The following is a 22006-nucleotide window of genomic DNA, read 5'->3' on the forward strand; positions in this document are numbered from 1 at the left end:
AGCACTTGAAACAACTCAGGCAGAGCTCTTTGATTTGAAGACAAAGTATGACGAAGAATCCACAGCAAAGTACGTGTCTCGCAGATCTATGTGTGTGTTTGCGGGTGACTTTTCCCCTCTGGCTCCTCCATAGTCTGTTCCTGACATAATCATCCTGTTTAGTGAATATCCTTGCCTGGAAACTCCCCCTTCTTCTACCCTAACAGCTGGATTGTCTCCGACAACGCTCAGCAGCCTCCAAATCCAAGCATTACCCACGCACTGTAAATACTGACAGGGATTGTAATGCATTCTGCAGCCATGGCAAAGCACCAAAACAAGGATTTTTGTGTGTGTGTGTGTGTGTGTGTGTGCATTTGTGCACTTTCTCTGATTCATAAGGGGTCATGACTGAGAGGGGAAGCCACTGAGGGTCACTTTGAGATCTCAGACGTAAAACTAAAAAGGCTTCTAACAGGACCTGTAAGATAAGGTAGCTTCAATTACTTGAGCTGTGGGCACCTATCATTATTGATGTTATAGTAGTGGCGAGGATGAGAACAGAAGCTTTTCCATGTCAGCACTCCACATTGTGAAGTGGCACTTTATGACATTCACACTTGTCATTCCCTCAGGATTAGTAACAAGAACCAGAACAATTCGAGCATTTGAACCGCATTCAGAAAGTTTAAAATTTTGAGAAGAATAACAACGCCTTTCTTGGTGTTTTTATTGGTAATTGGTGTGCTTCACAAACAGATTGCTCTTTCGTTGAAATATGAACTCTTTCTTTAAATCCAAGATGGTCAAGGGCATCCTGCCTGCGCCCAATACACAAAGTATCTACTTGGCTTTTAAGGTTTTCCCCTACCCCATTTACCAATCCCCAAACTCACTGTCTCTCCATTAACAGAGTTGTTAAATTGATTGGCTGTTAAAAACAGATCGATCCCTCTTCTCCCATCCTCACAACACTTTTTTCCCCTTTTCTACCTCCCTCACTCCCGCATTGTGCGTTTGTGAGTGTAAGAGGAAAGACCACAGGAAGATATTAAATGCAATGTAATGGCTGTAATCAATAGGTTTCATGGTCTATCAGAGGGCCCCCCCCATTTTATTTCCTCATGACTATATTGCACTGCTCTTCTACTTTCTCTCATTTCTTTACACTTCCTTCTTCCTTTTTACGTCTTTGTCTCTTCCTTTTATGTCAGAAGAAAACACATTTTGAAAAGACACATATAGTAGGCCCCATTTGCTTACAGAAGCTAATAAACACATGCCTGCCCACATCCACACGCGCTCACACACCCATACACATACAAATACACACACACACACACACTCATTCGCTCACTCGTGAGCCTGAGGCAGTCAGGGTCCTTGACTATGTGGCGTGCTGTGATCTGAAATTTTAATGCAACGCTTTAAAGCACACACAAACCCTCTCTAACCCTGCACCCTCCCAGTCCTTGGAGTCCTTCCCCCGTTTACTGCTTGGCTGAGCAATAGCCAGTGTTTGGCTGAACACAACTTTTAACCCTTTGACTACATATATTTTGGCTTTGCAAAACACAAATGCCATCCATATCACGCATGTTTTCACACAAACACATACATATGTGCACACACTCACTTGCTCCAAACTTTCCACTAAGGAGGACATTGCGTGACAAATCCCCCATCCTCTTGCTGCATTTGGGTAATCTGCCTTTTAAAATACACACTAACGCAAACACAGACACACACACACATGCGCACGCGCGCACACACACACACACACACACACACACATTGATGTACACACACTCCCTGAGAATTTGGTCGATGTTGCAGTGCCCAGAGTGTGTGAGCTTCAGCAGGAGGCGGGCCTGCAGATGTAGCGTAGCCCCCTCTCTGTGCTGGCGCTGTGAGGGTCTGGCTGGCTCCGTTTTACCCGTTTAGTCCCTGTTAAAGATTAATGATATATTGATCCCCAGCCCCACAGGATGCTCTGTGTGTGTGCGTGTGTGTGTGTGTGTGTGTGTGTGTGTGTGTGTGTGTGTGTGTGTGTGTGTGTGTGTGTGTGTGTGTGTGTGTGTGTGTGTGTGTGTGTGTGTGTGTGTGTGTGTGTGTGTGCCTCTGTTTGTGTGCAGCTTTATCTGTATATAAACGCTTGGTACCATTTCGGGAAAACCATTTAATTGCTGATAATTAGGCAACAGTCAATAGGCTTTTCTTTCCTGTGTCCATCTCAAGCACACACAAACACAAAATGGCGCACAGCACACACACACACACACACAAACACACACACACACACATACACAGACACACTCTCACAGCTAGCTTCTTTTTAAGCCTCCTTGAAATCCCCAAGGTAACACGCTGTGAAAACGTAACATGGAGAAAGCCAAGGAAAGAAAAGGAATGGAGTGATGAAAGCTAGAGGGCAAAAAGTGAGCCAGGGGCTGGAGGCTACAGCGAGGAAGAGGGGATAAGAGTGTGATAGAGGAGGGAAATGAAAATCTAAATCAGGGGAATATCCTGCTGGCACTGAGGACAGAGGCTGAGTAAGAGAGGGCAAAAGATGAGAGAGCGGAGGTGGAAAGAAAAAAAGATGAAAGGAGAGAAAGTGGAGGGCAAGGGGAAGGGAACGGGTTGACGGGGAAAGGATAGAGGCAGGCAGAGGGTGGAAGAGAAAAGCAGTTGAGTGAAGAGCAAGAGAGAAAAAATGATAAGAGATGAAAAGGTCTGCCTGAGATGGAGGAAGTACAGTAGGGGCTTAGAAGCTCTGGGCTTGTTTCAGAAGTCCTACAGTACTCACTGATGTCACTGGGTGCACCCATTGGCTTTCATGGTACAAGAGTGTAAGTGTTTGCGAGTGTGTGTTGTTTGTGTGCATGTATGCGGTTTTCCAGTGCAGCTGTGCATCTACTCTATAGCTCCTCCCTGTGGCTGCTGTATAGAGCTTTATAGATAAGTTTTGGTGCCATAAAATCAGGCTTTATCATTATGAAGGACCCTCCCTTTACTGTTCAGTGTTTGATGAATTAATTCCACTGGGTGCATTGGCTGGCCATGGACAGTTCCTGCCCTGCCCAGCGACTGACTGACTGTATCAGGATATGCAGAAAATCCCTTCCCTGTGATCTGCTTTGGCCCTCAGCCTCTAGCTTTGCCTTTATAATTCCCAAATACAGCCAAATCCAAAGGTTATTTAAGAAGACTTTGTGCATCTGTACTTTGATTAAATGATCACATTTGGAGCAGGAGTGGTGGTGTATTTGGGTTGCATTACTACCCATAAACGCTCTCCATTACAAGCTTTTCTGGCTTGTTGGCTCTCTGACCTTACATTTGTGTGTGCGGGAGTACGATTGAGCACGCACGTGGGACCAGCACACTATAGCTTAAGACAGGATAAAAGCTGGTGAGGTAGTGTACTATTATGTTGCTTAAATGCATACTAGATCCTTTTAACTGTTAGGGAAAGAATAAAAGCGGAGAGTGAAAAGCTCTCCCACCCACATCTGATTCTTTTTGCTGCATTGCCTTTGGCACAACGCTGACCTAATATCAGCTGTGTCTGTTTTGTTAAACACATTCAAATCAGTAGTACTCAAGCCTATGGGACGTAACACTGTTTCTCATACTGTGACAAACAAACACAAAAGCTAGCGTGGGTTATTGGGTTCACTATCAAAAGATTGCATGGAAATAAAAAGGTCTTAATGGACGCAGCAGTGCACATATACGCTCACATTTTTGCACTCAATACCGCCCATGTATTGTTATCAGTGAGTAGTCTTAAATAAACATGCATGCATACACGCTGCATATTTGAACTGCACTAAAAACCATCCATGAAGTTTTGTCAGTATTTCAATGCATTCGTTTCGTGGATTCAAAATTTCATGGAATACGTACACATACACACTCTGACGCCTAACTAACTGAGAGGGTATTCATATTCCGACAAGTTCATGGCGTATAACCTGAAATTTAACACAAGTTTTATAAAAAATTAATATTCATTGCGTGTCTGAGTTCAGGGTGGTTTTGCTTGTTCCCAAAGTTTCTTCCGCATCTCTGTCATTTTTGCAGAAAAGTTATAGGTATTCATATCACTCTGAAAGAGGGTTATTAAACTATTTTTCCAAAGTCCAACGAGAGGTGGTATTATGGGGATGTATTCCTGCTGTCTGACCTCTAGCAAGTGAGAGGTGAACCATGGCCTCCATCCAGACCATTAGTCAGACACAATCACACAGCTTCATAGCAGATTAGTCTGCTGTATTAGGACTTAGAGCTCTATTAATGTAATCCCTCTGTTTTAGTGTGGCCTGGGTTTAGGGGCTTACACGTGCACACCCAGACACATAGACACACACACACTTAAATACATGTATGCACGCACACATACAAGCTGTTTGGGTTATGGAGTTCACAATCAATGGATTAAGGTGAAATTTAGACAGTAGCTTAATGGACACGGCACTGGCATTCTCTAAATGTGTGCTCTCTGAACAATCGTGCACTCATGTGATGTGTGCAGAGTGTACTTTTCTTCCTGGGAATCATTTATGCATTTATCCATTCCTTGTTTTTATTTGTCAGCTATATTTCAGTGAGTCTCTTTTAAGCACTGTCACGTGCTCTGTTGTGTATTTCTCTGGAGTAATAGGAAATGTTTTTCTCAGGGCCGATGAGATTGAGATGGTGATGACAGACCTGGAAAGAGCCAATCAGGTAAACCCGCTTAACATCTTTACTGTACATTTCAACACAGCATTGTCCAAATCGTCCGTCACGCCAAACTCCACAAGTTTATTTATTGTTTAAACACAGATAAAAGCAAATTAGATCTTTGACTGAAATTTTTAAAATTGTTGCATTGAAAGTAATGTGTGTGTGTGTAGGTACTGATGAAAGCACAGGTCATGTAAAGGATCTAGTCTAGTGATATTCTGTATTTTTCTTCCTGTGAAAAAATGTTTTGAAAAGACCAAAACCAACAATGAATTTATTCTGCTAACACATTATTCCTCTGTACCATAGAACTCCACAGTTGTCCAAAATCCATTAAAAACACATCATGAGCCACACTGTTGCACTGGGTGACATGTTCCTTCATTACGTTGAAAATGCCCAGCTGTTTGAGTCCTGCTGCTGTAAATATTTCTTTAGAACACCAAATGTGTTTACTTAATCCGCTGCTGAAAATAGTCCCCAACAAATACATTGTTTATCCATGTTTGAGTGACACTTGTCAAAAACGACAGTGCTCAGTTGTTTTAGGAGATTATTTAGCTTTTTCTAAAAACAAAACTATATTTTCTTGACTCCTTTTTAAAGATTTACATCTTCAGTATTATCAAACAGGCTTGAGGCTGTTTGTTGAGGCTGAAAGTTGTGAAGTATTCAGAGACGGACTAACGCACAGTTGGTTTTGGTCTTTTTTTTTTATTTTTATGGGAGTTTTTGACAAACAGAAAGTCATAGAACATGCTAACCCTTAAATATTAATATTCTTATCTGTTCAGAATCTATGAAATGTGGCTTACATGAACAAATACTGACTTGCTCATCACTGTGAGAGCTGCTGTTTATTTTACATGTTTATTACACACCTACTAAACCCATCCAGCTGAAATAAGCCCTCTAGCGCGCCCTCTGACCTTGTGTTGTAAATATTCCTGTGGTATCTGTTAATGTCATTGTTGTTAACTTTCATTATTAGCCCAAGAGTATGATTTGTGGCTAAAGGGGTAGCATAGGCATGTAATGTTAATATTAGCCTAAAGGTTAGCGCTCCAACTATAATGCCACACACACACACACACACACACACACACACACACACACACACACACACACATTCATAGACAGACACGCGCACACACACACACACACACACACACTATTCACACTTCTGATTTGAGGTTTACAGAGGATGACAGCATGGCCTCCAGCTCAGTCACAGACTTTTTATACGCTTTTATAAGGAGAAAATGGAAAACAGCATTTTTCTTTTTGCGACTAGCAGTCCAACTCCCACCCAGTCAATAACAGCTCTCAGTATGGTTGCAATTAAGAACACTGTGGAATCGGCTCCCTGTAACTCCTAATGATGGCAAGTTGGCCTGTGCTGCAGATGATTCCCGACGGGAGCATGGCAGTTTGGCCATAAATACAAGGCAACGGGTATCATCTCAATTCTCAGGACTAATTTAATATTTACAATTAAGGAAAAATACCCCCTTGGCCATCATCCTACATTTTTTACTTTGCATTCTCTTATTCCTCCTGCACTCTGCAGTATATATTTGTTTATGCTGGAAAGGGATGAACTTCCTTGAACTAGATTGCATTATTGTAATGCCACTTGTGTAACACTTGTACAGTGTAGAGAATTCAGCGGTATACTTTGATGAAAAATTTTGAGATAAGTTTTTGGTGATGAAACGGTAATAATTATCTCCAAACATCATCCTCCAAGGACCATTGAGTTGCTGCCACGAGACAGAATTTACACTGAGTAAGAGGCATGACGGCACTTTTAACAAGAAGGACTTTTGCTTCCTTGCTGTTACTACTCTCTATTCTCTCTCCATCCACATGTATTAAATAGGTTTTCAATTTTCCTCCTGGGCTAGTGGAAAATTGAGACAGATTAAAGAAAAGTGTGTAGGCCTACCACAAGAAAATACATTACAAAGTAGCACTGAATTGTCAATTAGATTGATAATGTTTGACAGTTTAAGAATCTCCATGAAATGATTTTCCTTTAACATTTCTCCTTTTTTTTTTTTTTTTTTTCTCTCCAGCGAGCAGAAGCGGCTCAAAGAGAGGCGGAGTCACTCAGAGAGCAGCTGTCCTTGAGTAACCAATCCCAGCATCTCAGCAGCCCCGCCAAGGCTGACCCCGACACGGTAACACATTTCACTGATTCACTGGATGGCTGACAAAGAGGTATTGATAGGCTAAAGATCAGCTCGGCCTTTTTAATGCCAGAGGTGTATGAGTGATTAAAGCTTCAATTTAAGGATCCCTGTAGTTACTGATCTTTGAGGCCAGACGTTGGAGTCCCCAATAATGCATTGATTTGTTTACTAAATTATTGTTTTTCAAAGAGAAGTTTGCCAAGGTGGCAATGGGTGATGGTGTATTGATAAATTGATTTATTGAACCTGTATAACAGACTGCAGAGGTTAGACTTAGTTAACTTAGAGACTGACTGCCACACCAAAGTATCAACTTCACTGATCCCTCAGTGTTGGTTTGGTGAATGGATTACTTCTAAATATTGATCTAAAGGAGCAAGGATTTTGAAACGATAACCAGCTAGCTGCATAGATCAGCTTTTGCCTGGCTTATAAATAGTAACAGTAGTGGATTTTCAGCGCATCTGATTGTGATTTTATGAATAGTTTTATAGCTGTGATTATTAGATTAAACTTCCTTCCTATTTGGCCTTTAGGAACAGGCGGCGGAGGTGGCATCTCACTCAAGTCTGGAGGCGGAGCTCAGGGCCAAAGAAAGGGAGACCGCCCAGCTGGTGGAGGACGTCCAGAGACTGCAGGCCAGCCTGACCAAACTCCGAGAGACCACCAGCTCCCAGATCACACAGCTGGAGCAGCAACTCAGCAGCAAGACTGCCATTCTTAAGGTACCACCACACAGCTGCAAGGATTTAAGTTATTTACAACTATTTTAGCTATTCATTTCTAATGGGACTATTTCTGTATTCATGTCTTTTTCCTGCTATGTTGTGTATTCTGATCACACCTGTAACTATAGTCACACAGACTCGCTCTGTTCTATCTGTCTAGAGTTAAGTCACTGAAATAAGTGCATGACATATAAAGATCCAAAGATTGCTTGTATTATGTTATTCATTTTCTTGTCATTTATCTCTTTGTAATCCACAGGAACTAGAGGAGAAACTGCAGAAACAAGCTGACTATGAGGAGGTGAAGAAGGAGCTGAGGTGAGGAGCACACACAGTTGTGTGTGTGTGTGTGTGTGTGTGTGTGTGTGTGTGTGTGTGTGTGTGTGTGTGTGTGTGTGTGTGTGTGTGTGTGTGTGTGCATGCATCCAGTACAGAAATATTTATTGCATACGTTTGATGTCTTCAACAATATTAAACAGGATGCGTGTCCTAATTTAAGATGTTACTCAATTAAGTGCCCTTATGAAGGTGAAGCTTATACTGTACTTCTATAGCTTTATATTGCCTCTCTCTCTCTCTCTCTCTCTCTCACTGTCAAACTATCCTTTCGTTGTCCTTAAAGAGGCAGAAATAAAAAAGCTAGTATGCTACACAGTAGATGTGTGTATGCTTGTGTCTTTGTTGGGGGTTCATATAGATAATTTTTTATTCTCTCCTTAGTATCCTCAAGTCTATGGAATTTGGAACATCTGACTCTGTGCAGGTAAAAGTGACAGTTTTAATCTGTACAGACATGTGTGACATTTAGCAGTTGACCTTACACATGTTGTTGCAGTACTAGCAGCTAAGTTACTTATGAAACAAAATTGTAAAACTAGATTTTTAAACATGAAAATTTGCAGGGGGGAGGCTGGAGCCAGGTTATTTTGAAAAATGTCATTTTAATTTCTTTTCCACCTGTCCTCTTCGTCAGGACTCATCCAAACCTCTGGAGGTGCTGTTGCTGGAGAGGAACCGTAGTCTCCAATCTGAGAGCGCCGCTCTGCGCATCGCCAACACTGAGCTCAGTGGTAAGTCTGCCCAGATGCAAGTTAAAAATAAGGGCTGAGTTCACCAACACTGTCGTCACAAAACCCTCACTCAGACCAACAAAAATGAAAGAATGCTCACAGAAGCTGAGTCCAATATGCATGGGACCTTAGATGAGGACTCAGCTACAGGTAAGGCTGTGCAGGAATGGTTATGAAGAGACTGCATCAGAATAGTGCATATATACTATGTGTATTCTTATAGTTTCTTTTTCTCTGAGAATACTTAAACATTTACTCATGTTTTTGGAATGATTTGCAACATTGGGTCCTCAATATGCCAAAAAAAAGAAAAACTTTATCATGGTACAGAAATGTTGTTGCTTTCTGGGGCATGTCTGGTGTCAGGATACCCGAGCAGGAGGTCAACCTGAACAGTAATGAAGTGGTAGTACACAAAAATGAGGGCACCATACTATATCCCCTATATCAGGACTGTTGCCCTCTGCAACACTGTTTATGGTTTTGAAATGTCATGGCTTTGGGCTTGAATAGTTGAATAGCTTTGAATTGATTAACATTCACAGTAAGGGGAGCTTACTGTCTTACTTAATCATGTTAAGTCGCAATGTTTATGCATTAAAATAATATTTCTCCCAGCGCTTATCATCAAGATGGATTCTAGTAGTTACGAAATATAGTTTAAGTCTATATTTGTTTTGGTGAATGTAAAAATTTAATCAGTCTAACTATTCGGGAAAAAACTGAAATAAGGCTTTTACTCAGAGTCAGCAGAGCTGTACAGTCTCTGTTTTTGGTGCATGCATCTCTTTTCTGTTCAGCCATAACAATTGTTTTTCAAAATAGTTATATTGCTCCAATTTTCTTTCCTGAATGTATTTTTGATGAACTAAAGACTATGATACGGCATCTCCAATGGAATAATTCAGTGTTTAGGAACACACTTCAGCAGCATGGAAGAGGACTCACATGGTGCATTGGCTATCTAAGGACATAATTTTACTCTGTCCAGTTACTTCCACTTTGCCTGCGAGAGAGAGAGAGAGAGAGAGAGAGACTGAGCCCTTGGCCAGGCTAATCTGCCGAAGTGGCACAGTGTCAATTGTTTTGTTTGTCCTTTTTTTCTTCCAGGCTGTGGCTTACAAGAAAGGTTGAAATCACAAATGCATGGGCACTTTGTCTGGGGGGGTTGGCAAAAAAGGAAAACAAAGTTCACTAATTTGGAAAAGACTTGATTAAGATAACCTTCAACTTTTGTTAATTTTTTTTCTCTCTCTTTTTGGAACCCCTTTTTTGTTGACTCCCCCATAATGCATGGTGTGTTTGACCTTTCTTGTAGGGTCAGCCGGGCGAAAAGGGACAGAAGAGTCCACAACAAAGGAGGAGACCATGCCCAGCGATCCCTCTTCCTCGCCCCCTCCTCCTCCTCCCTCTCTTCCTTCCTCCTCCCAGCTCCCCCTGTCTCGCACTCATACGGACCCCCTCAACACTGCCACCACCACCAGCAGCGGCGAAACACACCCTTTCACTCCTACAGGCATTGGACAGGACTTCTACTCCCCTGTGTTCCCTCTGGTGGGTGGTAAGATGGCTTTGAACTCCCTTATCCAGCGGCAACTGCTCCAGACCTTCTACTCCAAAGCCTTGCAGGAGTCGTCTGGAATCCCTAGTGGGGCTCTGCTGTTCACCCCCTTCACTCCAACCCTCAGCTCCATCCCTACCTCCACCCCTGGCTCTGGGTCTGCTGCCATCCCTCTGGCGGCCAGCAGCCCCCAGCCACCTCCAGCCAGCCCAGACATGGCTCCTGTTAATGGGAGCAGCACCGCTGGCAGCGCGCCATCCCCGTCACCCAGCCACTCTGATGCCACCACAGGGAGTGTTTTGGATGGGGAGGACATGGACACAGCAGAGATAGCCCGACAGGTGAAAGAGCAGCTGATCAAGCACAACATTGGTCAGCGTGTGTTTGGCCACTATGTGTTGGGATTGTCCCAGGGTTCGGTCAGTGAGATTCTGGCCAGACCAAAGCCGTGGAACAAGCTAACCATCCGGGGGAAGGAGCCCTTCCACAAGATGAGGCAGTTCCTCGCTGATGAGCAGAACATCCTTGCACTGCGCAGCATCCAGGGACGGCAGAGAGGTGAGTCTGTGTATCTTTAATGTGTGTGTGTGTGTGTGTGTGTGTGTGCGCGTGTGTGTGTGCGCATGTGTGTGTCTTTTGTGTGTGTGTGTGTGTGTGTACAGCCCTGCACAGAGCCATTGATTAGCTTGTCTATATGGACTAGCTTTTTATTTTTCTTTCTCTTTCCTAACTCCCATCCTCTGCCACACCTGTGTGTTTTGAGTGAGTTCCTAGTCACGCACCGATCCCAGGAGCCTCTCCTAGCTATTGTGGTCAATACAGAAACCTTTCACACATCAATAGTATTGATCGGTGGGAACTAGGAGGAAGGCAGGGGTACTGTTAACTACGGGTAGATTCGATTAGCCTGGGCCTGCTTTTGTTAACGCATCAGGACATTTCTGATTGAAGGTGGTCTCGGTGGTAAAAAAAAATAAATATATATAGCAAATTCTACCACCTACTCCAAGACACAGTCCATGTTAAAAATAAGGCTGCAGTTAGTATGCCCCTGTTAAATACATACTATTAAATAATTTATTCCTCGCTAGTCCATCTTTGTAGTAGTGTAATATTCCTGTTAGAGATTGAAGTTTTACTCCAACCATGGCCACAGATGTTAAAGATCAATGTTTTTATGGCCCTATAATGTGCGTTGGATGGAAGTATCCACACATTCCATATATTTGCAGAGCATTATAGGGCACCATATAGCCTAGCTGTAAAAGAAAAAAAACACACAAGTGCTGTAACAGAGTGTGTGGTATATTGTTTTTAACAGAGGGCTCAGGCCAGCCCCAGCTTAGCCGAGTGTTTCAGGATGTTCCGAAGCGGAGAGCCCTCTCCGATACAGCTTCACACACAGGTCTGTCCCCTTCACACACAGAGATTCTAGCACGTTCTGTCTGTGTGGCATGTTTGTGTTGGGGTGAATTGTATCTATGGTGTGTGTGCGCGCGCGTGCACGCGCGTGTGTGTGTGCGTTGCCGTTTATTAATTTGCGGGCAGGCATACAGATATAAATGTGCCTTGAAGGTAACCGCACAGTTCCAGTGACTTACGTCAAAGGAAAAGCCAGCATGTGTATTTAGGGATTTTATTGGTAGTTGTTATTCTGTGGGGAGCATTTACTGTACGAACCCTGTAGCACGTGTGCATGATGAGCTCCAGAGGGACCAGAGAAATCATGACAATCCCTCCAGTGTAGTTGCCTTGTAGCTCAATGGTGGGAATGTTGTTCTTTGTGCTGTGCTATGGTGTAATCATTTGATGTCCTTATACTAGGCTCCGTTATTTTTCTCTTTACCTGCTATGTAGTTGGTTATCTCTGCTTTTTAATCTGACAAGATTTTTCATCTCCTCCCATCCCCTCTTCCTCTCCTTCCAGGTAACATTACTGCCCGCGTCCGCACCCCAGAGGCAGGTTCAGATGAGGCTATCAAGTCCATTCTGGAGCAGGCGAAAAGAGAGCTGCAGGTGCAGAAAGCTGGTGAGTCGTAGTTTTTCTCATCTCCAGTGGAGTCAAAGCATTGAGGATGACACATTGTGGCTGTGTGGGTTTGTCTGAGTCTCTCATGACGGCCCTGTTCTCCTCCCTCAACAGACTTGTCCCATGCTCAACCCTCATATGCAGGACTGAAAGGAGGGGGCGGAGGTGGAGTAGGAGGTGGAGGGGGCAGTGGATCAGACGAGGCCATACGCTCCATCCTAGAGCAAGCTCGCAGAGAGATGGAGGCCCAGCAGGCTGCACTGGAGCCCATCCTCAAGGCCTCGTCTTCCTCCTCCTCAGCATCACTATCTCAGAGGGACCTCCTGAACTCTCCACTCACCGCCCCCCTACCCCCTTACAACCCCTTGGCACTCTCCCTCAAGAAGCCTACCAACTCCCTCTTGTCCTCGCCCTCATCCCCATCTCCAGTCCTGGACTTCAGCTCCAGTGTGAAGAGAGAGGGCAGGGCTTCTTCAGGGATTGACATGTCTGCTGATGGAGCTCTCAGGCTGGGTCGGAGCTCTGAAGGTTCAGCCCGCTCTGGAAGCTCTGGGGGAGTGGGTTACTGGAGAGAGCAGTGGTGGAGCAACATGCATACAGACCCCCGCCGAACCATATCCAGCCAGACAGGAGAGGAGAACCACACCCATGAGGACTCCAAAGAGGTAAAGGCCTTTGCCCTTTCTATGTTTTTATGACTCTGTTTTTACTCAATGGTTGCATGTCTGAGCCATTCTCCTGGTTTGTGTTTTAGGGAATATTGAGTGACAGTCTGTCTCGACATAAACCGTGGAACAAGTTGAACCAGAGGAGCAGAGAGCCATACCTCCGCATGCAGCCGTGGCTCAATGGAGACCAGGGGCAAAACACACACATCCAGCAAGTTCAGAACCAAGGTAAACAAATTACTTGTGCACACACACACATACACACACACACACACACACACACACACCAGCACAGAGTATATGGATTCACACAACAGGGCTCCTTGGGCTAGAGCATTAGATTAGAGCTAGTGGCTAGTTGTTACTGTCAGTCTGTCACTCACCTCCCCTCCCTCTCATCCCCCTCCCTTCTCCTCCCACCATCCCCCCATCCCCAGTGCAGTGGCAGTGTCAGCCAGCAAGCTGCTGGTTTGTCATGTCATAGACAAGTTAGTGTTGCAGCGCCAGATGGCAGCTCTGTGTGTGTGTGTGTGTGTGTGTGTGTGTGTGTGTGTGTGTGTGTGTGTGTGTGTGTGTGTGTGTGTGTGTGTGTGTGTGTGTGCGCGTGCATGAGAAAGATAGTGCGTGTACATGTGTGTGCGTGTCTCTCTTTCTTTCTTTCTCTCTTTCTCTCTGGGGGTGTAAACAGCAGCTAATGTACACTGACAGCTCCTCATGACTGCTCTCTTCCAGCCTGCTGAGCTGCACAGCAGTACTACAGAGACAGGGAGATGAAGGAATAGGAGGAGGAAGCCAAAAAAGCTTCAAACTGCAAACTTAAGCACCTTTGCTGTTTGTTTAACAGGAATTAAATTAGTAGATGTAGTAAGACTGATGTCCCTCCCAAACCCACCAGGAAGAGGGTTGAAACTGTTTTCTTACACAGTAGCACGTCTCCTAACCTGTGTGATCCTTCTCGCCCTGTCTGTTCTGCTAAAGCAGAGGGTACTCCCAAGACATCAGCGAGCTGCAGCCCTGCTCCAGAGTCGCCCCTCAGTTCAGCCGAAGAGTCTGTCAACGGTCTTGCTGGGGATCCACTCACTTCACAGTCGTCCAGTCTCAAACCTCCATCTGAGGATCCCTCAGGTGGAGAGTCTCAGCCAGGCACCCCGCTGCCTCTACCTGGTCACTCGGGTCTCAGCATCCAGGAAATGGTCGCAATGTCTCCTGAGCTTGATACCTATGCCATCACCAAGAAGGTTAAGGAGGTGCTGACTGATAATAACCTTGGTAAGAAACACGGGGGTTATATTTACTCTTGCCTGCTGTGTTTTGTTGCTGTCTATGCGGTTTAGTTGGTCTTTCCCTTTCCCCTTCCCTCCCCATTGATGAATTATTCAGCCATTGAACCAGTTCTCAGAAACGACCAATTTCATTTCCTCCCTCTCTTTCCTAACCAGGCCAGCGTCTGTTTGGGGAGACTATCCTGGGTCTAACTCAGGGTTCTGTCTCAGACCTGCTGGCCAGGCCCAAACCCTGGCACAAGCTCAGCCTGAAGGGCAGGGAGCCCTTTGTCCGCATGCAGCTCTGGCTCCAGGACCCACATAGTGTGGAGAAACTCATGGACATGAAACGCCTGGAGAAAAAAGGTGTGTAGTAAAAAACTCAATGAGGAGAAATAAATGCACACCCCGTACAGTGCAGCATGCTGTCAGAAATAACAAAAAAAGGCTGACAAAAAGCTTCATGTTATCTGCTTAAGCATCCATTCATTTTATAAATACATTCACAATAAGACACAAGCAGCAGCTTTTGAATTCCACATGCACATCTGCACTCACAATATTCTTTGTGCAGGACAGCAGAGCATGTTGTGCAGATCACAGTCATCTTGGTGTGATGTCAGTACCAATCAGGGCTGCAGACATCACATACTGTATTAGATGTGACAGCTAGGGGACTGCCGGGGGCCTGCTTACTCACAGTCATCAGTATTCCTCTTCATCATCGTCATCATCATAGTAATCATAAGCTCGTATTTTTATCATTTGTTTGCCCATAGCCCTCTCTATCACTCTATCATTCTGTATTCCCTTATGTTTGCACAAAGCGTTTAAGAATCAGCTCAGCCAAGAGGCCTCACCCTTCACTGCCTCAGATTGACCCCTTACTGCCCACTTGAAATCCTTCTCTGTGGAGACGCATCTTTGAACCTGCCAGTAGGCACAAGCATCCAGGATCAGTTTACCCTCCTGATATCACAAACTACACACAAGGGCAAAAAACAAAACTGACCTTACACCAGTGTGTTCATGGGTTGGATGTGAGGGGTTACTGTCCATTCAACTTCGTTTTAGATTATTGACCCCAAAGTAATTCATCCAAATAGCAATGTGGAATAGACCTGGCCAGCAGCAGAGCCCAGAGGAAAGACATAGACCTAGTCTAGAGTAACCATATTTGACCTCTCACCCCTGTGGTACAAGCCTGTGAGGCAGCACACAACATTCAGAGTGGTTCTAACCTTGCTCTGAGGGGCTTTTCCCTGCAACACTAATGTATCTCGCAGCTTGTATTGGGGTTGAGAAAATGTCAACCTCATGCGAAGCTGCCATGAGCTGTTCATTTTCAGCTGCTGGTGCCCGAAGTGAATGGTGCTGCTTGTTTGATATAAAATGGAAGAGATGATTTCATTGTTACAATTCCTGCGTGAGACAACAGCACCACCTAGTGGCTGTTGTTTTACAAGGATTATTTTTCAGATCAGTGTCACCATGGACACACAGAACAAAACATTTCCGGGTCGGATGCATTCATCAAACATGGAACGCCCACTGTGACAGACTCCTGATGATCAAGACCGTCTGACTAAAATCTTTAAAAGATTTTATTCTTACTGTCTGCTTAGCACTGAAATTGCACCCAGGACAATATGTTTTTGCTGATTAAAAATACAGAAATCTCCTGTTTGAGAATGCCAATATAAATGCAGAATATTCCAAAACAGCCTAAATAGTATTGATCAGTCAAGGGCTGTAACTAATGACTGATGATTTTCATTATCTAGTTAAACGATTATTGTCTCATTTAACCGATTAATTGTGTGATCTATAAAATGTCAGAACACTGTGAAAATGTGCATCAATCCAAGATGTTGTCCAAGGATGTCTTGTTTTGTTGGCCAGCAATTAAAAACCCAAAGATACTCAGTTACAATCACAGAAGAGAATAGAAACACAACAACCAAATGTTCATATTTGAGAAGCTGATTTTTTGTTTGTTTGTTTTTACAATTTTTGCTTAACAAATTGCTCAAATGATCAATTGATCACCAAAATTAATTTTTCTATTAATCAACTAATTGAATAGTCAACTAACTGTTGCATCTTTAGTCCAATCAGATAATCCATAATAGCTGTTGGGACTGCACTAGTTCTACTTAACATGAATACTGCACGTCAAATTTCATGCTCATCGACAGAGATACCTGCTTCTCTTAACTACACCACAGTCTAAAATTGGAGATTGTATACCAGACCACTAGTCTGCTGCAGATATGATTTTATTATTGATATTCCCCATTTTGTTCATTTCACAAATGTATTTTCTGAGGCACTGACTTCCCTCTCTTGTTTTTGTGTCACTGTTCAGCCTATATGAAGAGGCGGCTGAGCTCCTTGAGTGATAGCCATTCTGTGGACGGGGGCTTGGTGGGGACAGACTACGTGCAGGGCTCCCAGAGCCCGGGACAGCAGCAGCTGAAGAAGCCCAGGGTGGTGTTAGGCCCTGAAGAGAAGGAGGCCCTGAAAAAGGCTTACCAGCAGAAACCCTATCCCTCCCCCAAAACCATTGAGGAGCTGGCCTCCCAGCTCAACCTGAAGACCAGTACTGTCATCAACTGGTTCCATAATTACAGGTCAGCATATGGAAGGAAGCGGTACTTCCACATTGAACTACTGCTGTCAGGTGTTTTTTCATTACAAGCTGTTCTACAAAGGGATTTGATATTATTTAAATAAATCTAATATAACATGATAGGGATTATATTTCTGTATAAACAGTTATATATAATAGTACCTTGTTGTTTTAAATTGTGTTCTTTTTATTGAAAAATATTTGTAGGTTTGCAGTGCATGAATGAATTCTCTAGAAAGCTGTTTGTATTTCACTCTGCATAACAACTCTTGTGTTGTTATTTTGTAGTTCATTTCTCAGAAATTACCACAATGAGCAGGGGCTGTTACTACTGCCCTGTTCCATATAAAAGGACTTCCATACACATATACAATAATTTGAGATCAATGAAGTTTTAGTATGATTCCATACTAAGTTAGACAAATAAAATTTTATAGTTTGAGAAGCGTGACTAAACCTATGTGTCTCCACTAGGTCACGTATCCGGCGAGAGCTTTTCATAGAGGAGATCCAGGCAGCTGGAGGGGTAGGGCCTGGCAGTGAGGGGGGATCTCCTTCCCTCCGTGGGTCCAAATCAGGAGAGGGGGACAGCTGTGATGGGACAGAGTCTGAGGGCACAGTGGAGACACGCCAGGGACTGGGCATTGGCCTGGAGGATCACAGAGGAGCATGCAAAGACCACGACATGGAGGCTGAGTCTGAGGCAGGGGGCTCTAATAACTCCCCTGCTCAGATAGACTGCACCACCTCAGGCTTGGCCGGGCCGGGCTCCAGCTGTGGACAGGGTGGACTGGGGCTCTTCAGCCTCACAGAGGCATCCTCCAGTAGCCATGCCTCTAGTACTAACATCCCAGCCTCTGGCCCTGCTAGAAACCCCAGGGACAACAATCTGCGCAAGAAGAAAGCAGCCAATCTCAATAACATCATCCACAGGCTGGAGAAGGCTGCCAGCAAAGAGGATCCCTCAGAGTGGGAGTTCTAGCTCCCCCTGACCATCCTTCATCCCTCTCGTTTCATAACCTCACGACCTCTAACCTTGGACCCCTCCTGCTCTGTTCCAGTCGGAGAGTGGACACAGCCAAAGTCAAGCTCAGCAGCCATTTTTATTACATAGAAGCTTTCCGAAAAGAGGAAAGAAACAAAGAGTGGTTGGCAAAACCCTTAAAAAGAAGATTTACTGAATACCTAGAAGAACAAAATAAGAGAACTTAAGTGTCTCTCCTTTTTTTTTTTTTTTTTTTTTAAACTGAGTTTTGTTTTTGTACTGAGAAAAGCACTTAGCCGTCCTGCTGGCCTCCGGCCCTGCTGTACCTCCCCCTATCACCAGCCACTGGTGCACCAGACTGGTTAGTCCTGAGCTGGGGTCTGACCCGCAGCTGGGGTTGAAACCTGGACTCAGTAACACAGGCAAGGCCTGACACAGCAGCTGTCACAGTGATAGACACTGATAGATGATAGATAGAGACAGGAACTCTCTTACAAGAACTCTCACTTTCTTAAAGGAGATTTTTTCCGCTCTTCTTCTCACCTCCCAAGTGTCCACAAACCTCCCCTCACTCAGTGAGACGCCTCATTTTTCACACTGTAGAGTGACTGTTACAAGCCCTTTGCCTTTTTCACTCACTGCGTGTGTGTGCGTGTTTGTATGTTAGGGGTTGTGTCAGTGTGCACCTGTGTGTGTGTGTGTGTGTGTGTGTGTGTGTGTGTGTGTGTGTGTGCGTGTGCGTGTGCGTGCATGCGTGTGTGCGCGAGTGTGTATATATGCACACCCAAAAAATGGTGTGTGTGTGTGTGTGTATGTGTTTTCTCTTCTCAATGGCAGCATGTTTTCTTTTTTATCTCACTCCTACACTCTTAAGAGGGTAGTGGAAGGCCTGCCGGCTGAGCTGCCATGGTTACTGATGTAAGAAAGATGAACTTTGACTTGTTGTGTCCCATATGCTATCCTGCTGACAGCCATGTAATGGCCAGAAGGATTTCTAATTTCTCACAAACACATGCACTCATCTGAAGAGGAAGGAAGGAAGGAACCCTCTTTTTGCCTCCTTAAACCCTTCTTTTAAGGATGAAGGATGATCTCTTTTTTGATATTGCAATTTGGTTGCCAATAAGAGATTGCACAGTCTATTGACTCTAAAGAATACAAAATAGGGAATTTTAGGAAGCATTTTTAATTAGTACAAAATAAGAACAGAAAATAAGAGAATAACAAGTTACTGTTTTTAAATGAAAAAAAAAAACGAATTAGAATGGAATAATGTTGCATTGTTGAAATACGATACAATGAATTTCACGTAGTACTGTAGCTGTCTGACATGGTGATACTATACGTGTCTCTTGTTGTTTTAGGTTGTGCACGTCACAGCTTTACCCAGCACTGGACCTGCTGGGCGTGTGTCTGCACCACTGACAAATTTTCTCTGTTCACAAACACACATCTTTTTATAGGCCAAATCAGGAAGAGTGTGTGTGTGTTTGTGTGTGTGTTTGCGCACGCGCGTTTGTGCGCGTGTGTGCACGCGTGTGTGTGTGTCTGTGTGTGTGTGACTGTTTTTGTGTATTGTGTGCATTTGTATTTGCCTGCATGTAAGTCAGGGTCGAGGTCAATTCACTCAGAGTTAAATTTAAGAAGTAGATTATTAATAATGAAATTCTCGACTGAAAAAATGGGTTTTAGCGAATGAATTGCAATGTACAGTACTTGATTAATCTGTACGTTCTGTTGATTGCCGTCAAAGTGAATTCACCCCAGTCCTGGTGTGAGTAGTTACCACTCTCCTCCAGTCTATCCTGTATCCAGGGATGTAAGTCTTTTTCATTGAATTCTACTGTATACACTACAAATTATAAGGCATATCACCTCCTCCCTGTCCCACACAAGCCCTCAGTGCCTGTCAGCCCACTGCCTCCCCTTTGTGTGTGTGCGCGCGTTTGCGTGGGTGCATGTACACGCATGCTTGTCAATACATGCGTGTGCACAAGTGTGTGCGATTGAGGAGTGTTCAGTGTTTCCAATGAGTGGGGTCATATTTCGTATCTACTTGCACACACTACTAGTGCACAACTGACACCCTTCTTTAAGCTGTTTGATGCGTTACCATTACATTAATCTTCTCACAAAGTAGTGTAATACTATGATTTACTGTAGCTTGGTTTTATTGCTATTTTGCATTTATAGTTTGGTTTTTATTCTGCTTATTTATAGGTGCTGTATTTTTCATTTAATGTCTTATCATTTGAGTTGTCTATTTTTTAAGGGATTATACTGTTCCTGAGGGCAAGTAACATTTTTATTAGACGTATAGACTGCCGGCAGTATTGGTTAATATTTACAAAGATGTACTAGTTCTCATTTGTTTGTATATTCATGAATCCTAAAGTTTAGTGTCATTTCAATAGCTTTGAAAAATGTGTTTGCTACAGTTCATGCTCCCGTAAGCATAAAGCTTTTACCACGACAGTTATGCTCTTAAATTGCTAGCTAGAGAATCAAAGGACATATCAAGATCAGTGAATATATGATAGCATATCTCTTTTCCTTTTTCTATTCTCCAATAATGTTTTTTTTTTGGCTGTTTCTTGGGTAAGCCCAACACTAACGCCTAGCAGGGCATACAGCTTTCTTTAGATAGAGTTCTCCCACTCGTTAATCACATTAACATAATTAACAGGTCCAAATGTATACACTTTGTCAAATAGGTCAAATGAAATTACCTAAACTTGAGAACACACGCTAACTTGAAAGAGGTCATATCTGCCAAATTGAGATTAGAGAAGTGTACCAGCTAGCAGATGTGCTATGCCAGATTGAACAGAGATAGCCAGCCTATGATTATGCAGAATTTATATTGCAGTCCGTAACAAAGCACTTATTAGGATCTTTTTTGAAGACTTAACCTAGGACAGGGTCTGTAAACACTACAGCAGAGTACGGTCCCGGGATCCTGGGAAAATGTATGCCTTTTTTAGAAGTGGTTGTGAACCAAGCACAGACTCTTATCCGCATCCTAACACTAAAAAAATTTAAGCATAAGATAGCTGTACCCGGTTTGTACATGATAAACTGCATTCTTATTCAGCAGCCCCCTATTTTAAACTACAGATGACTGTGTGACAGAAAGACATTGTCCTGTACAGTTGTAGATATTATGAACAAACACCTGTTTTGGTTTCTATCCAAAATCTCCTCAGTCCATTCTCAAGTCTCCCCTTTCCCTGACTCTACATCCAGATATATTGGCAGCCTGTCAAAAGATACTGATAACCTCATTGCACTGCATTAAGATGCATTAGCCAAAATTGGATTTTCTAATGCATCTAATAATTGTAAAATTCCTCAAACATTGGCTCTTCCTGTGGACGACTGATGTGAAACATCTGTCTTCTGCAGAATACTAAAGGCGTATTGCCTTCTGTTGGACTGCTTGGACTGGACAACCACAGTATGTTGTATGGTGATGAATAGCTACTGTAAAGTATAAGCACTTAATCCATTAGCCATTTAATAGCCAGATCCATCAACTCACCTAAACCATGTGAGATCATCAGATTTGTGCCTTTAACTGCCAAGCAGGGCACCAAACTAGTGATGTCATTAGTTGTAGAGGATTTCACCTGATTTGTTCATAATCTGTCCGATGTCTTGATCCAAATTTATTTCTCATACACTTCGTAGTGGTACTTAAAAGTCGACTTTCCTCGGCTCTCTGGAGAGGGTTGTATATAATTGCTGGAGTGCAGTGAAACAGTAAAAAGAGAAAACAGACTTGTGCATTCTTATGACTGACCTGTAGACAAGTTTCAGTCTGGGTCTTATTTCAGACAGTTGTTTTCCCACAATGCATTTCTTACGTTGTACATAACCTAACTAGCAGCGAAAGGCCAGAGCATTGAATGAAGGAGGAAGCATGCAGAAACAGCGTACACTGTAATAACACTGAATTTATTCATAGGGCATTTTGTATTTTTCTGTTTGTGTCAGGTTTGCTGTGACATTAATAACGGCACTACAGGTATTGATAATGACGTGTGCCAATTCTAATGGTTATTTGGAAAAGAGATGTGTAAATACAGTCGATCAAGTAGCTATTGATTCACTATTGTCACAGTATGCTTTTGTTTGAAGGCAGGAGGAGAGAAGGGACGATTCAG

General features: G+C 43.5%; 1 protein-coding gene across 5 annotated transcripts in view; it reads left to right on the top strand.

Annotated features, from left to right (window-relative positions):
* Positions 1-22006, top strand: part of cux1b (cut-like homeobox 1b) — a 63221-nt gene that overhangs the window by 35414 nt on the left and 5801 nt on the right. Inside the window, exons 8-23 of one of the 5 annotated variants that reach the window (XM_040129927.1) lie at positions 3-69; positions 4662-4710; positions 6789-6893; positions 7442-7630; positions 7893-7951; positions 8354-8396; positions 8607-8703; positions 10022-10822; positions 11586-11669; positions 12192-12293; positions 12408-12958; positions 13048-13189; positions 13940-14230; positions 14401-14589; positions 16592-16856; positions 17330-18543. In XM_040129927.1, the coding sequence (XP_039985861.1) occupies positions 3-69; positions 4662-4710; positions 6789-6893; positions 7442-7630; positions 7893-7951; positions 8354-8396; positions 8607-8703; positions 10022-10822; positions 11586-11669; positions 12192-12293; positions 12408-12958; positions 13048-13189; positions 13940-14230; positions 14401-14589; positions 16592-16856; positions 17330-17837 (3542 nt within the window). In that variant the 3' untranslated portion in view covers positions 17838-18543. Of the gene's footprint in view, positions 1-2; positions 70-4661; positions 4711-6788; positions 6894-7441; positions 7631-7892; positions 7952-8353; positions 8397-8606; positions 8704-10021; positions 10823-11585; positions 11670-12191; positions 12294-12407; positions 12959-13047; positions 13190-13939; positions 14231-14400; positions 14590-16591; positions 16857-17329; positions 18544-22006 lie in introns of those variants that run through there. The other 4 variants (XM_040129928.1, XM_040129929.1, XM_040129930.1 and 1 more) reach the window with 4 other exon arrangements.

This window comes from Xiphias gladius, chromosome 7 (assembly GCF_016859285.1).
Source record: "Xiphias gladius isolate SHS-SW01 ecotype Sanya breed wild chromosome 7, ASM1685928v1, whole genome shotgun sequence".
NCBI lineage: Eukaryota > Metazoa > Chordata > Actinopteri > Istiophoriformes > Xiphiidae > Xiphias > Xiphias gladius.